Source organism: Anoplophora glabripennis, unplaced genomic scaffold (genome assembly GCF_000390285.2).
Source record: "Anoplophora glabripennis isolate ALB-LARVAE unplaced genomic scaffold, Agla_2.0 scaffold525, whole genome shotgun sequence".
NCBI classification, from domain to species: Eukaryota; Metazoa; Arthropoda; class Insecta; order Coleoptera; family Cerambycidae; genus Anoplophora; species Anoplophora glabripennis.
Genome location: NW_019416791.1, coordinates 350,797 through 365,850, shown reverse-complemented (window position 1 = coordinate 365,850; position 15,054 = coordinate 350,797). Strand labels below are relative to the sequence as shown.

Below are 15,054 nucleotides of genomic sequence, written 5' to 3'. Positions count from 1 at the left end.
TAGCGCCCTGTAGCTTGGAAAAGAAAGCCCGTAGAGCATAAGTTCATATGACAAAAAATTATTTTTTAAACTAAAGAATCCACTGTTTAATTTATTCCCAACCTTTAAGTTACACCCTGTATATACATAAAAAACAAATATTAAATTTTTCAATGGAAACTGTTATGGCGGAACATTCATAAACTTTATCTATACTTAACTTTACAATCTGTTTTATTTCACAGGCATTTAAGTGTTTTTTAACTAATAAAAGCACACCTCCACCTCCATGTTGACAATTTTTTCTACAATAGTAACTAGCAATATTGCAACTTGGAATTTTAATATATCCAATTTCACCTCCCTTAATCCAACTTTCAGTTATACACATGACTTCCGGACATTCAAATGATAGAAACACATCTAATATCTCAAGTTTATTCTTTATACTTTGCATGTTTTGATGGATTACCTTTATACGTATAATGTATCCGAAATGCAGTTAAACTGCTACTAGTAACACACATCAAAGAAAATACTAAAAACATTTCACAAATCTTTTAAAAGACCTTCATTATACTGGGTTTCCGGAAGTGAATGGGATACACTTCAAAGGTAGTTTTCTAGGGTGAAAATAAACCGATGGGGATGGTGTTAAGGCTTTTGTAGCCTTAACCCCAACACTGAAGCCTCAATCGCGATGAAACTTCACTACTGAAGATGTCGGCAGTGAACGACGAAACGTTTGGAAGTATTGGATGCAGCCTTACGACCAACAAAAGAACCTAAACCAACGTCAGGGCGGACTTAAGGGTTCTAATAGCTGGTCCTCCCTCATAGATCCTAGCCCGAGAACAACAAAGGCAGGTCAAGGATTCCTAGGTAAGATTACGAAAGCTCAATGTAAGTGGAAGCTAGGTACATACGCCACGGCATAATAACCCGAAAAACCATCGCACTTTAAATAAGTTAAGTGCCTTAGTACAGTTTTGCATCGTTTAAAGTTATGAACCTTCAATTTTTTTCTTATTTAATTTAGTCACCCATGACAATTATTATGGGTCATTCCATTTGAAACAAAAGTTTTTCAACTTGTAAAATTAGTAGCTCTCAGTATTTCCGAGTTCGAATAACGTACACGTTTTGCTCACAGATGACAAGATATAGTAATTTATGCCAAAACGAATTGTAAAAACTGCACGTTTACAACTCTTACGGGACGCTATCTAACCTCATTTAGAGAGCTGAAGTCTTGATTTTTTTTAAAACAACTGAATATCTCGAAACACCCTGTATATGTAGATAAAACAAAATTAAATTCTTAGAGCTATATCTCAAATGTTGAAATTTTTCATCATTTCTAGATTTAATTCTTGAAATCTTTTTTTTGTTACAACTATAGCTCATGAAATTGTTTGGTTAAAAAAATTGTCAAGGAATAGCCTGAAAAAAAATCTACTTAATTTATTTCTAAAATCGGTTTTTCGTGACAGATTGAGGAGAGTTCTTTTCCTCGTAGTACGAACTATGTATTAAATTATTAAATAAATTAAATATAAAATTCAAGAAAGAACTTATTGGAGAACATAAACGCTAGTAACTAGGAAACTATAACATTTTGATCCGCTGTATTTTTACACCGTCCAGATCTACACAGCAACATAACACATAGCAGTAAATAAATAGCCTGAAAACGTGCCGTACAAGTAAAATGCACCTAGAAAATCCGACAATGAATACTATAATCCCAACACTTTGTAAGAAACATTTCACATTCGCCCGACATAAAGGCGTAGTAAAGAAAATCCACGGCGAAGCTTTCCTTCTTCCTGTCGGTCACTCATCCGATTCTGGTTAACCCCAGACCACGCAGCAGTTTTCTTGACATGCAGATTATCTCGAGTGTTCGCCATTCCTTCTCAGATTTTATCGAATTCGCAAAGCCGGGGACGTGAAAGGCAATCGCACACACATATAATGTCCCTGCGGGACGCGTATCCACTGGGAATGTCCAGAAACGGAGGTTATTGATATGCCGCGTATCAAACGTGGAAATTCAATAAACAGTTCTAATATTAGGTTTTTCCCATTCTGCCGTCAGTTTCTGGGATAAACAAGACCAGAAGATTATCTTATAGGCGCATTGGGCAACAGTTTTGGTACACAGTAAGAAATGATATGAAAGAAAATATATTTGATGTAATAAAATATGCGAGTGGGTTATTTTACACCCTTGATAATAAAATTAAAAAGACGGTCGCCTTGAAAACCAATAATAGTGTTTTAACTAACAGGAGTAGAGTTGTTTCAAAATCTTTTTGACCTTCATATGCGCAGAAACATAATTCCGACCGTCGCCTAAATTATTCTACATCCTAAAAACATTAAATCTATTATTCACAGTCTATCTCGAGCTCTCGTAGCGTAAATAAGCCTTTGAGCCGATTACAATCATAATAAAATTACCTATTATTTATTATTTTAATTTAAGCAATAAAAATATATAACGAACGTTCGCCAGTTGAGTTTATTGATGCCCGAGCGCCTTAGTTCATTTCTGGTTGCAATGAGGAACGTGGTCTAATTCTGAGTCAATGTTTTCACAACGTGCTTATTAGAAGAATTACGCGGATACGCCACGCCTTTCGCGCATTTCGTGGCTCGTGAAATTTTGAAACTACTCTACAATATTTATATATTTGTCGAGAATTTATGATTATTACTAAGTATTATTTATTATATTATATTATTACTATTATTACTTCTTTCTGAATTCTAGTAAAAAATAGTGTCACAGTATCATAAACAAAATGAGATTTACTCAATCAATATTATTTACTCGAAATATTAAATAAACATGTAAGTGTGTCGTTTTCATTTTCGATTTATTAGTAATTTTGCAGAACTTTATAATCATAAAATGTTTTTAAAACGTGGTTAAGAATTTTTACACACACAATATGCAAAAAGTCTCGCATGAAATGTTTCTTTTACCCCTGGATCGTGTACTTAAATATGATTTTAATCCAATTTTCAATCACTCTTAGTTTGGATAAATAACAATCAATAAAGCCTAGTCTAATTCTACATACTTTTGCCACAGACAAAATAGCTGCTAATAAACATTCAAACTGTTTAAAATTGTTTGCGAACTTTTGTGTAAAACATTTATAAAAACGCATCGGTGTTTCTTCTTTTGCTTCTAAAACTTTTTCGTCTTGAAAAGTGTCATTCTCAATATTTTTAACTTCTTATTAAATACAGAAATATGTAACCAGCAAAAATTCCTATAACGGCCTGACTTTAGAATATACACTGTGTCCCAAAATGATGAAACAAAATTCATATTTTTTTCCGGTTCATATTTTAAAAAATCTCTGAAACAGGTAAATTAGTAAATAGAAATTGTCACTTTCCTGCAATATTTTCTATTTTTTGAGCCATGTTTGACAGACCTATAACATAACCGACATTTTTTTTAAATAGGACGCTCTACATTTTATAGTAGGTATAAGTATACGGGTGTCTCAGGTGACGGCCCATTAGAATTATTTCAGAGACTACTTTGATTTGAATTTTGAAAATTTGGGATACCGGGTTTTCGGGCATGCCCTTCTCAACTAAAATAATGGCGTCCGCGTACCACTTCCGGTTATACCGGAAGTCGCCATCAACTTGCTTATTTTAAATGGAACACCCTAAATATTATTGCAATTTTGGATTCTACGTGTTATTTTAGGTGGACTTTTATGAAGTTTCCCTATTCCTAAAATTAACCGTTTATTAATTAATTAACCGTAGATATTTAATTTTTTTCAAAAAAATGGAGAGAAACAATGACTAGCTTCAAACTATGTGTATTTTATAGTAAGAAAGATAAAGCAACAATATTTATAGGGGGGATAGCTAGACCCCTAAGCTTCCCATCCATACTTTCAAAGTGGCTTAATTGCATACAGGGTGCTAGAAATTTAATGCCGAGTTTAGTTAACTTCAAACCTTTATAAGTCGGTTTTTTTAAATGGAACACCCTGTGTGTTTTTCTATATTCTGATACACAATTTTATTCTCTTTCAAACGCTATCAGGGTTTCCTATACATATTTCTTCTAGTTTTTAAATTATCTACTAATTTTTGTGTAATCAACTAAAATCATGTAAATCATTCTTGCGAGGATAGCTATTATTTATTCACAGACATTGCAATGAGATTCTAAGCAGAACATTTACAGTTTTTAATGAGACATATCCCAATTTTCTACCAATGAGCAGAATAAAGTTAAGAAGAATTCTAAAAAATCAACTTCATACATAGTATGTATAAGTCATAAGTGTTCAATATGACTCCCATTAACAGCTAAGCACTTGTGGATTCTAGAGATTACACCATCAGTCATCGCTTTTGCTATTTCAGCTGCAGGTAATTCATGGATCGCTCTTCGTATTGGAGCAATCAAATCCTCTTTTGAAGGAACGGGTGTAAAATAAACTTTTTGTTTTATTATTCCCCAAACATAAAAAACCAATGTAGTGAGGTCGAGAGACCTCACTGGCCAATTCCACGGTCCTAGGCGTCTCAACCATCTATCTTCAAACATTTCAGTAAGCTGTTGATCGATCTGATTGTGTATCTTTAATTAAGCAAAAAACATTTACGATAAATTTATTTTGAAAGTTTCTTTCCCGTATAAAACGAGGATTTTCAGATGACCACAAATGAGTATTATGTCTATTAAAAATATCTTCTCTTGTAAATTTTGACTCGTCTGTCCATATATATTGGAAAAATTGTGACTTAAATTAAACTGTCACTCCAAGAGACTGACAATAAATTGACAGTTTGTTTGTTTTGAAGTTTTGCTAAAAATTCCACAGCTACCCTTGCAAGAAATTACATGATTTTAGGTACACAAAAAATAGTAGATAACTTTAAAAAACGTACCTACTCTTTATTATTGGGCTAGAATGGTAGGATATCGTATACTGGGACCTTATTTCTTTGAGGGTATTTTGACAGGCAACATCTATCTGGATTTTTTTGAGTTTTCTGCCGATTCCAGCCCTGGAATTAATTTTTCCTAACCCTAATGAGCACGATATGCCTGCTGGTGTTGTCTGGTTCCAACACATTTTTGCCGCGATGTAAGAAATTATCTTAATGAAGTTTTCCCAAATGGATGAATAGGCAGAAGAGGGCCGCTTGAAAGCCCAACACGCGCTCCTGACTCAAGCCCACTAGATTATTTTGTATGGGGTTATTTTAAAAGCAAAATGTATGTGAACAGACTAGACACTATTGAAGGATGGAAAAATCGTATCAGAGAAGAAGTTCGAAAGACAACACCAAATGTTATACAAAACGTAATTGATAACTTTGAACACCGAATTGGGCATTGTGCAATGGTTTTTGTATTGTTTATTGACAATTTTATATACAAAAGGTACATGTTGTATCACAAACACAAATAAAATATAAAAAGAAGACAGTAAGTGAATATGTAAAATTTATTTAAATGTCAATTTATTGATATACTCTTGAACGCTATAAAAACAATTTTTAGTTAAGTAACGCTTGGTAAATGTTTTAAAAAGTTTAAAATTCATTACGTTAAGTTTGTGTTGAGCGAATCTACTTACTAAGTTTTAAGTCCAAACTATTTTTTTAGCAATGTCAATCCTGCATTTCAGAACAATCAGATCATCAGCATATCTTGTATTATAATTATGATTATCATAATTGTGTCTAATTAATGGGGGCCACTTTGAACATTTGCTGTAATAAAATAAAAAGTAGTACTAAATTATTGTTTTCATTTAATTCCTCCATTTTTTGACAACTATGACAAAAAAGTAGGCAAACCTTATATCGCTGAATTTATACTATAAAATATAATGTTGGTAATGTCAAACGCAATAGAAAATATTGCAGAAAAGTGACAATATCAAGTGGAAAAAAAATATGAATTTTGTACCATCATTTTAGGTTTATATTATTTGAAATACTGAAACCGAATGAATAGTAATTTCTGATGTGTATTTACAGGTAAGAAAAAACCATTTCATTAACCGTATATTACGTCAGGCATTTTGATTTTTGTCTAGTGTCGACCGTTAGTATACTTATATTAAAGATATTTAAACAGAAAATAATTTCTTATTCAATTCCAAAAGAACTTCGCACCATGAGGTGCACCTAGCTAAAGGTGACAAATTACAGACTCCTACATTTTCGAGGTCTGTGTTTGTAACTGATAAACAATTGAGGAGAAATTAATTAAGGAAGTATATCGGGGTCCGAGGGAAGTGAGGAGCGCAGGGGGGTCCTATGCTTTTCTTATGAGACTAAAACCCGCTGCCAATTTGAAAAAATTAAATTCTATTGAAATTATTTGCGATAAACATTATCTATATAGCAAAGAAATCTACTNTAACAAATTATGATTTCTCGTATACAGAAACATCTACCCCTAAATTTTCACGTTCATACACTCAAAAATATTATAATTATTACGAAAATTCAATTTTTAATTTCCAACTTTGACACCCTGTCTCTTTTTTGTTATCAACATTTTATTAAGGCATGTTGGCTCCAATCGCAATATTTTGAAGTAAAAAATGTAGTATGTCTCTATGGACCATTACTTACGGACCACCCTGTATATTTATACTATAAAATATAGAGCGTCTTATTAAAAAAGTGTCGGTAATGTTATAGGTCTGTCAAACATGGCTCAAAAAAAATAGAAAATATTGCAAAAAAGCGATTTTTTAAAATGTGAACTGGAAAAAAATATGAATTTTGTTCTATCATTTTAGGACACAAACTATATAGTAAAAAATTTTCGTTTTTTTGTTTGTTATAATAACAAAAATCAGTCCTGAGTTAGACCCTATGTTATTGTATATCAATTTCTTTACTCATCTTTTTGTTGCAGAATCGATAAAGATGCAGGACTTGTCTCAATTTTTCTCCAAATACGTTTTCATCCTATTGGTTGTGACTCTTATTTTTGTCAATGCCAGGCCGTCACATCTGAGTGAAAGCAGCCAGGTAAGACTTTCAATTTTATATAATATAAAGTTTTGATAAAAAATAACTTAATTAATATTTTATGAACTTTTTTAATTCATATACCAGTAATTACTAAAATCTACAATCTTTATTTACATGTGGCAATATACCCAAAGAATAAAAAAAATTTATGAGTTATTTTTGATTTATAATCACTCAAAAAATTCTGACGTAATATGTTGCCACTACAATAGAGAACTAAAAATTACTACTTAATGAAGTATATTTTATTTGTTTAGAGCTTAAATAATCAAATGAAAAAGTCGAAAAAAATACGGGCTTCATATTTTTAACCTACTTTGATTTTGTGATACATTTAAAAAATTGGAAACTACTTGTTTGCAAAAATATAACCAGACATCGTTAAGTAAAATTGAGAATTGCCAAAAAAAAATATATTGCTATTTGTATCTAAAAACTGCCTACAGAAGTTGTCTGCCATGAAAATCTGCTATTGTCCACTCTTGCACTTGTTGAATTTAATAGAGACGCACCAATTATTATTAAAGTAGTTTACATCCTGTTATTTTTAACATACCAGTTTTATTGGAATGCCTATGATTATATCGAGATTAGAATCAACAATATCTAGTACTTGGTCTTCTCCCTGCAGAGGAATTTGTTGTGATTCTCGTTCAAGACGAGGAATAACACTACCAGTATCTAAAAGACGGCTATCTGGATATCGGTTACCATAAATACGCCCCGCTCTTCAAGAGTTGCATTTTGGTTCTCCATAAATTAATAACCTGCCACGTTATTCACGTATAGCTAATATAATGTCAACAAAAGTTTCCAAAAAAAATAACATATAACACAACTAAAATATAACTACATAATAGTTTTTAGAATCAAATGATAATTAAAGACTTTTGACAAATATTTAGCAGCTCAACTACTCTATAGTTTCAGGAAAAGAGAAGTTCGAGAAACAACAAAAACAGTAGAAAGTGAATTGCAATTGAATATCGTTTACATGTATTTATAGCGGTATATTGACAGGGCAGAATGTTAGATTTGAGTTGCAAATAACTAAAAACGTCATAAATTAAATTTTATCATATTTTTGCATAGAATAAGGTGATGCTTTTCAGCTGAATACAGGGTGATTCATTAACAATGGGAAAATCGAAACCATTGGCGCAAACATGCCTTATCCGAAAGTTGATAGTTTCGGAAATACAGGGTGTTGAAAGTTAAAATTTGAAATCGCTTTTTTACGATTATTTTGAAAATATGTAGGTTAGGATCTTGAAAATTTGTGAAATTATATTTTTTTAAGCGACGAATAAGATGTTGCAATTTCAGCGTTGCTCATAGAGGGCGCCACTTACGACCAATTTTACCGAAAATTTAGTTAATAACTTTTTACCACCCTGTATTTCCGAAACTATCAATATTCGGATCAGGCATGTTTGCGCCAATGATCACCATTTCACGTGTAGTATCTTCAGCTTTCGACTTTCCCATTGTTAATGAATCACCCTGTATATTTAGTACAGGTATTAGCAAGAGTATCTCGTTATTAGCTTTTGAATGTTTAAAATTGTAGGCTTGGCAGACGATATTATGAATGAAAAATTGTGTGTGTCTTTTAATTTATTGTTAATCTATGTCCCACCAAAAAATTTTAAACTAGTTGCCGATTATTTGTCTGTTACTGGTACCGTTTTTTGCAGCTTCTTCCCGACCAGGAATCCAACATGATAGACTCCGGGTACAAGCAGTGGCAGATGGAGATGCTGGCGCAGAAACTAGCCGAACTGAACCAGCTGGGCAACGGAGAATACGGCTTGGAGAGATCCCTCAGAAGCGGCAACGAAATCAAGCGCCAGAGCCGTTACCGCCTCTGTTACTTCAACCCCGTCAGTTGCTTTAAGAAGTAAATGGCTTTCGAAAGGCGATATAATTTTATTAGAGGGGTTGACTTATCTTTTCTCGGTTTTAACAAACAAATCCACGTCACCGATGAGCCCAAATAGTGCGAACATTAAGTTTTAAACGGTACCAACAAAATTCACAGCAGTTTCGACCCTTAGAATAAAATTACACAAGAAATTGCATATTCTTTGATTCGTTTGACCCTGAACTACTATGTAATATATAGAAATAAATGTTGAATGGCAAATATTTTTCATTGTATGTTTGTTTCTGAAGAGCATATCCTAGTATTATCGAATGCTGAGAATTCGCTACAAATTCGTATTTATTTTTGTAATTCTGTCTTCCTTTGGATCACAAGGCCTTGGTTTTCATCTATAGTGTAGTTAGAATAGTATAATAATAAATAAGTTACATTTATTGCTATTGTTTTATTTCTTTTAGAACACAGACAATAAAGGAATTATCTCGCCTTATATAGGGTGATTATATAATGTGATTAATTTTAAGATAATATAAGGAACGCGATTAAAAGAGAAAGTAAAATGCATATTTTCAAATCATTATTTAAACCTCTTTTCAGACTGCTCCGGTCATTAACATAGCTTTTAATGCGTTTTTAATCCGTAGTGAACGACAACGAATAAACAGTTTTCATTTTTTTATAGTTGTATGTGAGTTTTTAGTATTATGTTCAATATTCACTTTGTAGTACGTATACATTATTGTGTGACTTATTGATTTTCAAAGTGTAGTGTGATACCTACCAATTTAAAATGACGTACGGTTAAATAAAAACCAAATGCAAACCAAAACGACTGGGAAAATCGGCTGTTTCGCTTCAACATTCGAATGCCCTATAGTCCGCCAGCGCGTTCCCTGTTGCGAAGTCGGGCGTTAAAACTAATGTCATTATGACTGAATCACCCTGTATATCACTACTATGTAATATTTTCTGGAAGCGTAGCACTAATATGCAGTACCTAATATATTTTGGTAAGGAACTTTTTTATTGTTCTTATATATACATCAACGGACACCCTCTAGACGTGCATAAATCGAGTCTAGCATTTGCTACTCCCATGAAAAACTCAATAAACGGCGTCGCGACAAAAAATTGCGGTAGAAACATATTAAGTCGGATAAAACGTTATGAGAAATTTTCAAACAATGTCTTTCAGTGAACAATGCCCTATTCTGTTCCGTATCATTCGATCTGGAGCAGTGACAGCTACGGATTTATTGAGTGGTTTTGTATTATGAGCTGCCACTATAATGAGGTAGTGGAATAGCCTTGGATATTTGTCTTCTTAGAAATCCGAGCTTAATAGAAAACTTGGAAACAAGGAGAATACTAAACTATGGTATTTCTTCATGGGCCTTCCAAAAAGTGATGACATTGGATTCTAACGTGCAAAATTGATTAAATATGGGCATCTGTGGTTTTGTCAGCGTACATTTTTGTAAATAAATCAATTTTTTTAAATATTGTTGGTGCAGATTTGAATAAGAAATATATGCAGTTGTGTCTCATACAAACTTTGGCAAATTTTCATTTGGGACACTATGTAGGTATCCTATTCGACAGTGAGGAGTTCTTTATAACAACCCTAAATGTCGATTTCAAATCAAATAGTGTTTAACTGATATATGGATAGATGATACTATTTTCTACAACCTTTAGGTGAAATAATATTCCAGTATTCTTAAAATTAGGTTCAAATTGTTTAAATATTTGGCAGAAAAACCTTATGCTTTATACAATCATGTTAGGCTATCCGAATTATAAAAATTATTAAAATTATAAAAACGCTTCAAATATTCTTAGCATTAGAAAAGTTTTGATGATTCAAATGTAAGTAAGTAAGTAAGTAAGTAAGTAAGTAAGTAAGTAAGTAAGTAAGTAAGTAAGTAAGTAAGTAAGTAAGTAAGTAAGTAAGTAAGTAAGTAAGTAAGTAAGTAAGTAAGTAAGCATTTATTAATCCAAAAGATCATATAAAATGATATAGGACATGTCAAAAAGGAAAATTTACACAGATAAAATGAAAAAAACAAACAAAACATGTTACTGATACAGGTCACGTTAAAAAGAACATATAAATTTTACACAGATAAAAAAAAACAAACAAAACACGTTAATCACAGTTCAAATATTCATCAATAGAATAAAAAACCTGTTTAATTAAGAACCCCTTTACTGCCTTAGAAAAAGCACCAAAACCAACGATATTTTTTATAGAGATATCAAGTCAAGGATTCGATTTATATAATTCCAGCCTATGCACTGGGTGTCTCAAATTAAACCCATGTCGTGTAGGATGTTCATGATGAAAATTTTGAAAAACAAATTCAGACAAATTTCTTTTAACAAACATTAAAATTTCGAAAATATAAAGACATGGTAGCGTTAATATGTTTTCCTTTATAAATGCTGGTTTACAAGACTCTCTATATTTTAGTCTAAAAGTAAAACGAATAGCCCTTTTTTGGAGAGTGAAAACTCTACTTGCAAGAGAAGAATTTCCTCAAAAAACTAGACCATATCTGAGGTGACTTTCAAAATTTGAAAAATAGAAAGTTTTAACAGTATTAATACCAGATATTTGACGTAAGCAATTTAATGCATAACAACTAGATGCACATTTACCGCAAACCTTATTTACACGAGCTCGCCAATTTAGAGCGTGATCAATAGGTACACCTAACAGTTTAAATTGAGTTACCTGTTTGACAGATGGATTTTTAATTTTTAAGAGTGGACTAGATATATAATCACGTTCAACTGTATAAAACTGCATAAAATAGGTTTTATCAGCATTTATAACCAAATTATTTTTCTCAAAATAATGCAAAACAGATGATATATTAGAGTTTAACTTACTTATAGTATCCGTCAAGCATTCAGCACTTGATACAATTGTAATATCGTCAGCAAAGGCACAGTGGAAAATATTTAATGATCTTCCTATGTCATTAATATACAACAAAAAAAGCAAGGGACCCAAAACGCTCCCTTGTGGTACTCCTATATCAATTTCAAGTTGATCAGATTTTTCATCATAAAAATCTACATATTGTTTTCTCATGCTAAGATATGACCTTAGCAAATCATTACATTTTCCTCGTAAACCATAATAAGTTAGTTTAGTTAAAAGCAATTCGTGACTCACACAATCGAACGCCTTTGAAAGGTCTATGAATAACGCAATTATTTTTTGTCCTTTATCCAACTGATTATAAACATAATTCAGCACACTTAATAAGGCAGTTGTTGTTGAATGATTTTTCTTAAAACCATGTTGATTTGGAGAGAAAAAGAAAAGAAATTTTTCAATAATTTTAGAAAATATAGACAATAACGAAATAGGTCTATAATTTGACATTTGCTTAGGATCATCTTTTTTATATAGGCATATTACTTTTGAAATCTTTAATATATCTGGAAAATTACCATTTTTAAAACATTCATCAATAATTTCACATAAAACGTTACTAATTAGATGCGCACTCATTTTTACTATTTTTACTGAAACATTATCGTGTCCAGTCGAATTACTGTTTTTTAAGTTATTAATAACATCTATTAATTCAGTTGCGGTAACTTTTTTCAAAAAAATTGTTTTAGTTACCATTGATATATTGAAACTACTAATTACATTATTTTTTTGTGTTGTCACAATTGTTTTTGGTAGGTTTACAAAAAATGAGTTAAAATAATTAGCTATTTCAGACCTATTCGTGACTACATTATTATTTATTAAAATTTGATTACACACAATTTTAGTTTTATTTTTTAAGTTATTATTTATTATTTTCCACACAGTTTTCGATTTGTTTTCTGAACTATTAATAATATTGTCAAAATGTAGACTCTTTGCTTTTCTAAGAAGTTGACGATAAATTCTTTTATAATTGTTATAATATTCACTACTAACCAAATTATTTCGATGCATTTGAAATAAATCTTTCAATTTACTAGATGATACTTTTAGACCTCTTGTCAGCCACTCATTTTTATTGGAACTCATATCTTTTGAAACGTACGGAAAACATGTGTTATAATAGTCTCCAAATATCTTAATAAAAACCTCAAACTTTTTATTAACAGTCTGGCATTCATAAATGGTTTGCCAAGTTTCAACTTTTAATAATTGTTCAAACTTTAGAATATTATTTCTAGAAAAATATCTGAACCTAATTTTTTCATTTTTAATTTTGGCTGGAATATCAAAACCTATTAGCTGGGCCGAATGATCCGAAATACCAATATGAAGAACACTTGCCAAATATATATTTTCATTGAAGTTTGTTGCTATATAATCTAAGGCAGTAGCAGAGTCTTTACATATACGAGTGGGTTCATTAAAAACTGATTTAACATTATATGAGTTAAATATATCATTTAATTTCACAGTTTCATTATTTTCAACCATATAATCAATATTTATATCTCCACACACAATTATTCTATTAACAGTATTAATATTAGTAATCATATTTAAACTAAATTCAAATTTATCAAAAAAACGTTGATATCAGCTTTTGGTGATCTATATATACATAAAAAACAAATATTAAATTTTTCAATGGAAACTGTTATGGCGGAACATTCATAAACTTTATCTATACTTAACTTTACAATCTGTTTTATTTCACAGGCATTTAAGTGTTTTTTAACTAATAAAAGCACACCTCCACCTCCATGTTGACAATTTTTTCTACAATAGTAACTAGCAATATTGCAACTTGGAATTTTAATATATCCAATTTCACCTCCCTTAATCCAACTTTCAGTTATACACATGACTTCCGGACATTCAAATGATAGAAACACATCTAATATCTCAAGTTTATTCTTTATACTTTGCATGTTTTGATGGATTACCTTTATACGTATAATGTATCCGAAATGCAGTTAAACTGCTACTAGTAACACACATCAAAGAAAATACTAAAAACATTTCACAAATCTTTTAAAAGACCTTCATTATACTGGGTTTCCGGAAGTGAATGGGATACACTTCAAAGGTAGTTTTCTAGGGTGAAAATAAACCGATGGGGATGGTGTTAAGGCTTTTGTAGCCTTAACCCCAACACTGAAGCCTCAATCGCGATGAAACTTCACTACTGAAGATGTCGGCAGTGAACGACGAAACGTTTGGAAGTATTGGATGCAGCCTTACGACCAACAAAAGAACCTAAACCAACGTCAGGGCGGACTTAAGGGTTCTAATAGCTGGTCCTCCCTCATAGATCCTAGCCCGAGAACAACAAAGGCAGGTCAAGGATTCCTAGGTAAGATTACGAAAGCTCAATGTAAGTGGAAGCTAGGTACATACGCCACGGCATAATAACCCGAAAAACCATCGCACTTTAAATAAGTTAAGTGCCTTAGTACAGTTTTGCATCGTTTAAAGTTATGAACCTTCAATTTTTTTCTTATTTAATTTAGTCACCCATGACAATTATTATGGGTCATTCCATTTGAAACAAAAGTTTTTCAACTTGTAAAATTAGTAGCTCTCAGTATTTCCGAGTTCGAATAACGTACACGTTTTGCTCACAGATGACAAGATATAGTAATTTATGCCAAAACGAATTGTAAAAACTGCACGTTTACAACTCTTACGGGACGCTATCTAACCTCATTTAGAGAGCTGAAGTCTTGATTTTTTTTAAAACAACTGAATATCTCGAAACACCCTGTATATGTAGATAAAACAAAATTAAATTCTTAGAGCTATATCTCAAATGTTGAAATTTTTCATCATTTCTAGATTTAATTCTTGAAATCTTTTTTTTGTTACAACTATAGCTCATGAAATTGTTTGGTTAAAAAAATTGTCAAGGAATAGCCTGAAAAAAAATCTACTTAATTTATTTCTAAAATCGGTTTTTCGTGACAGATTGAGGAGAGTTCTTTTCCTCGTAGTACGAACTATGTATTAAATTATTAAATAAATTAAATATAAAATTCAAGAAAGAACTTATTGGAGAACATAAACGCTAGTAACTAGGAAACTATAACATTTTGATCCGCTGTATTTTTACACCGTCCAGATCTACACAGCAACATAACACATAGCAGTAAATAAATAGCCTGAAAACGTGCCGTACAAGTAA

At 31.6% G+C, this 15,054-nt stretch overlaps 1 protein-coding gene across 1 annotated transcript; it reads left to right on the top strand.

The window, feature by feature from the left end:
- The first annotated feature begins 6,912 nt into the window (after positions 1-6,912).
- Positions 6,913-9,351, top strand: LOC108911583. Its single transcript, XM_018716559.1, has 2 exons — positions 6,913-7,029; positions 8,730-9,351. The coding sequence occupies exons 1-2, from the start codon at positions 6,925-6,927 to the stop codon at positions 8,934-8,936; spliced, it is 312 nt and encodes a 103-aa protein (XP_018572075.1). The 5' UTR covers positions 6,913-6,924; the 3' UTR covers positions 8,937-9,351.
- Positions 9,352-15,054: the final 5,703 nt, after the last annotated feature.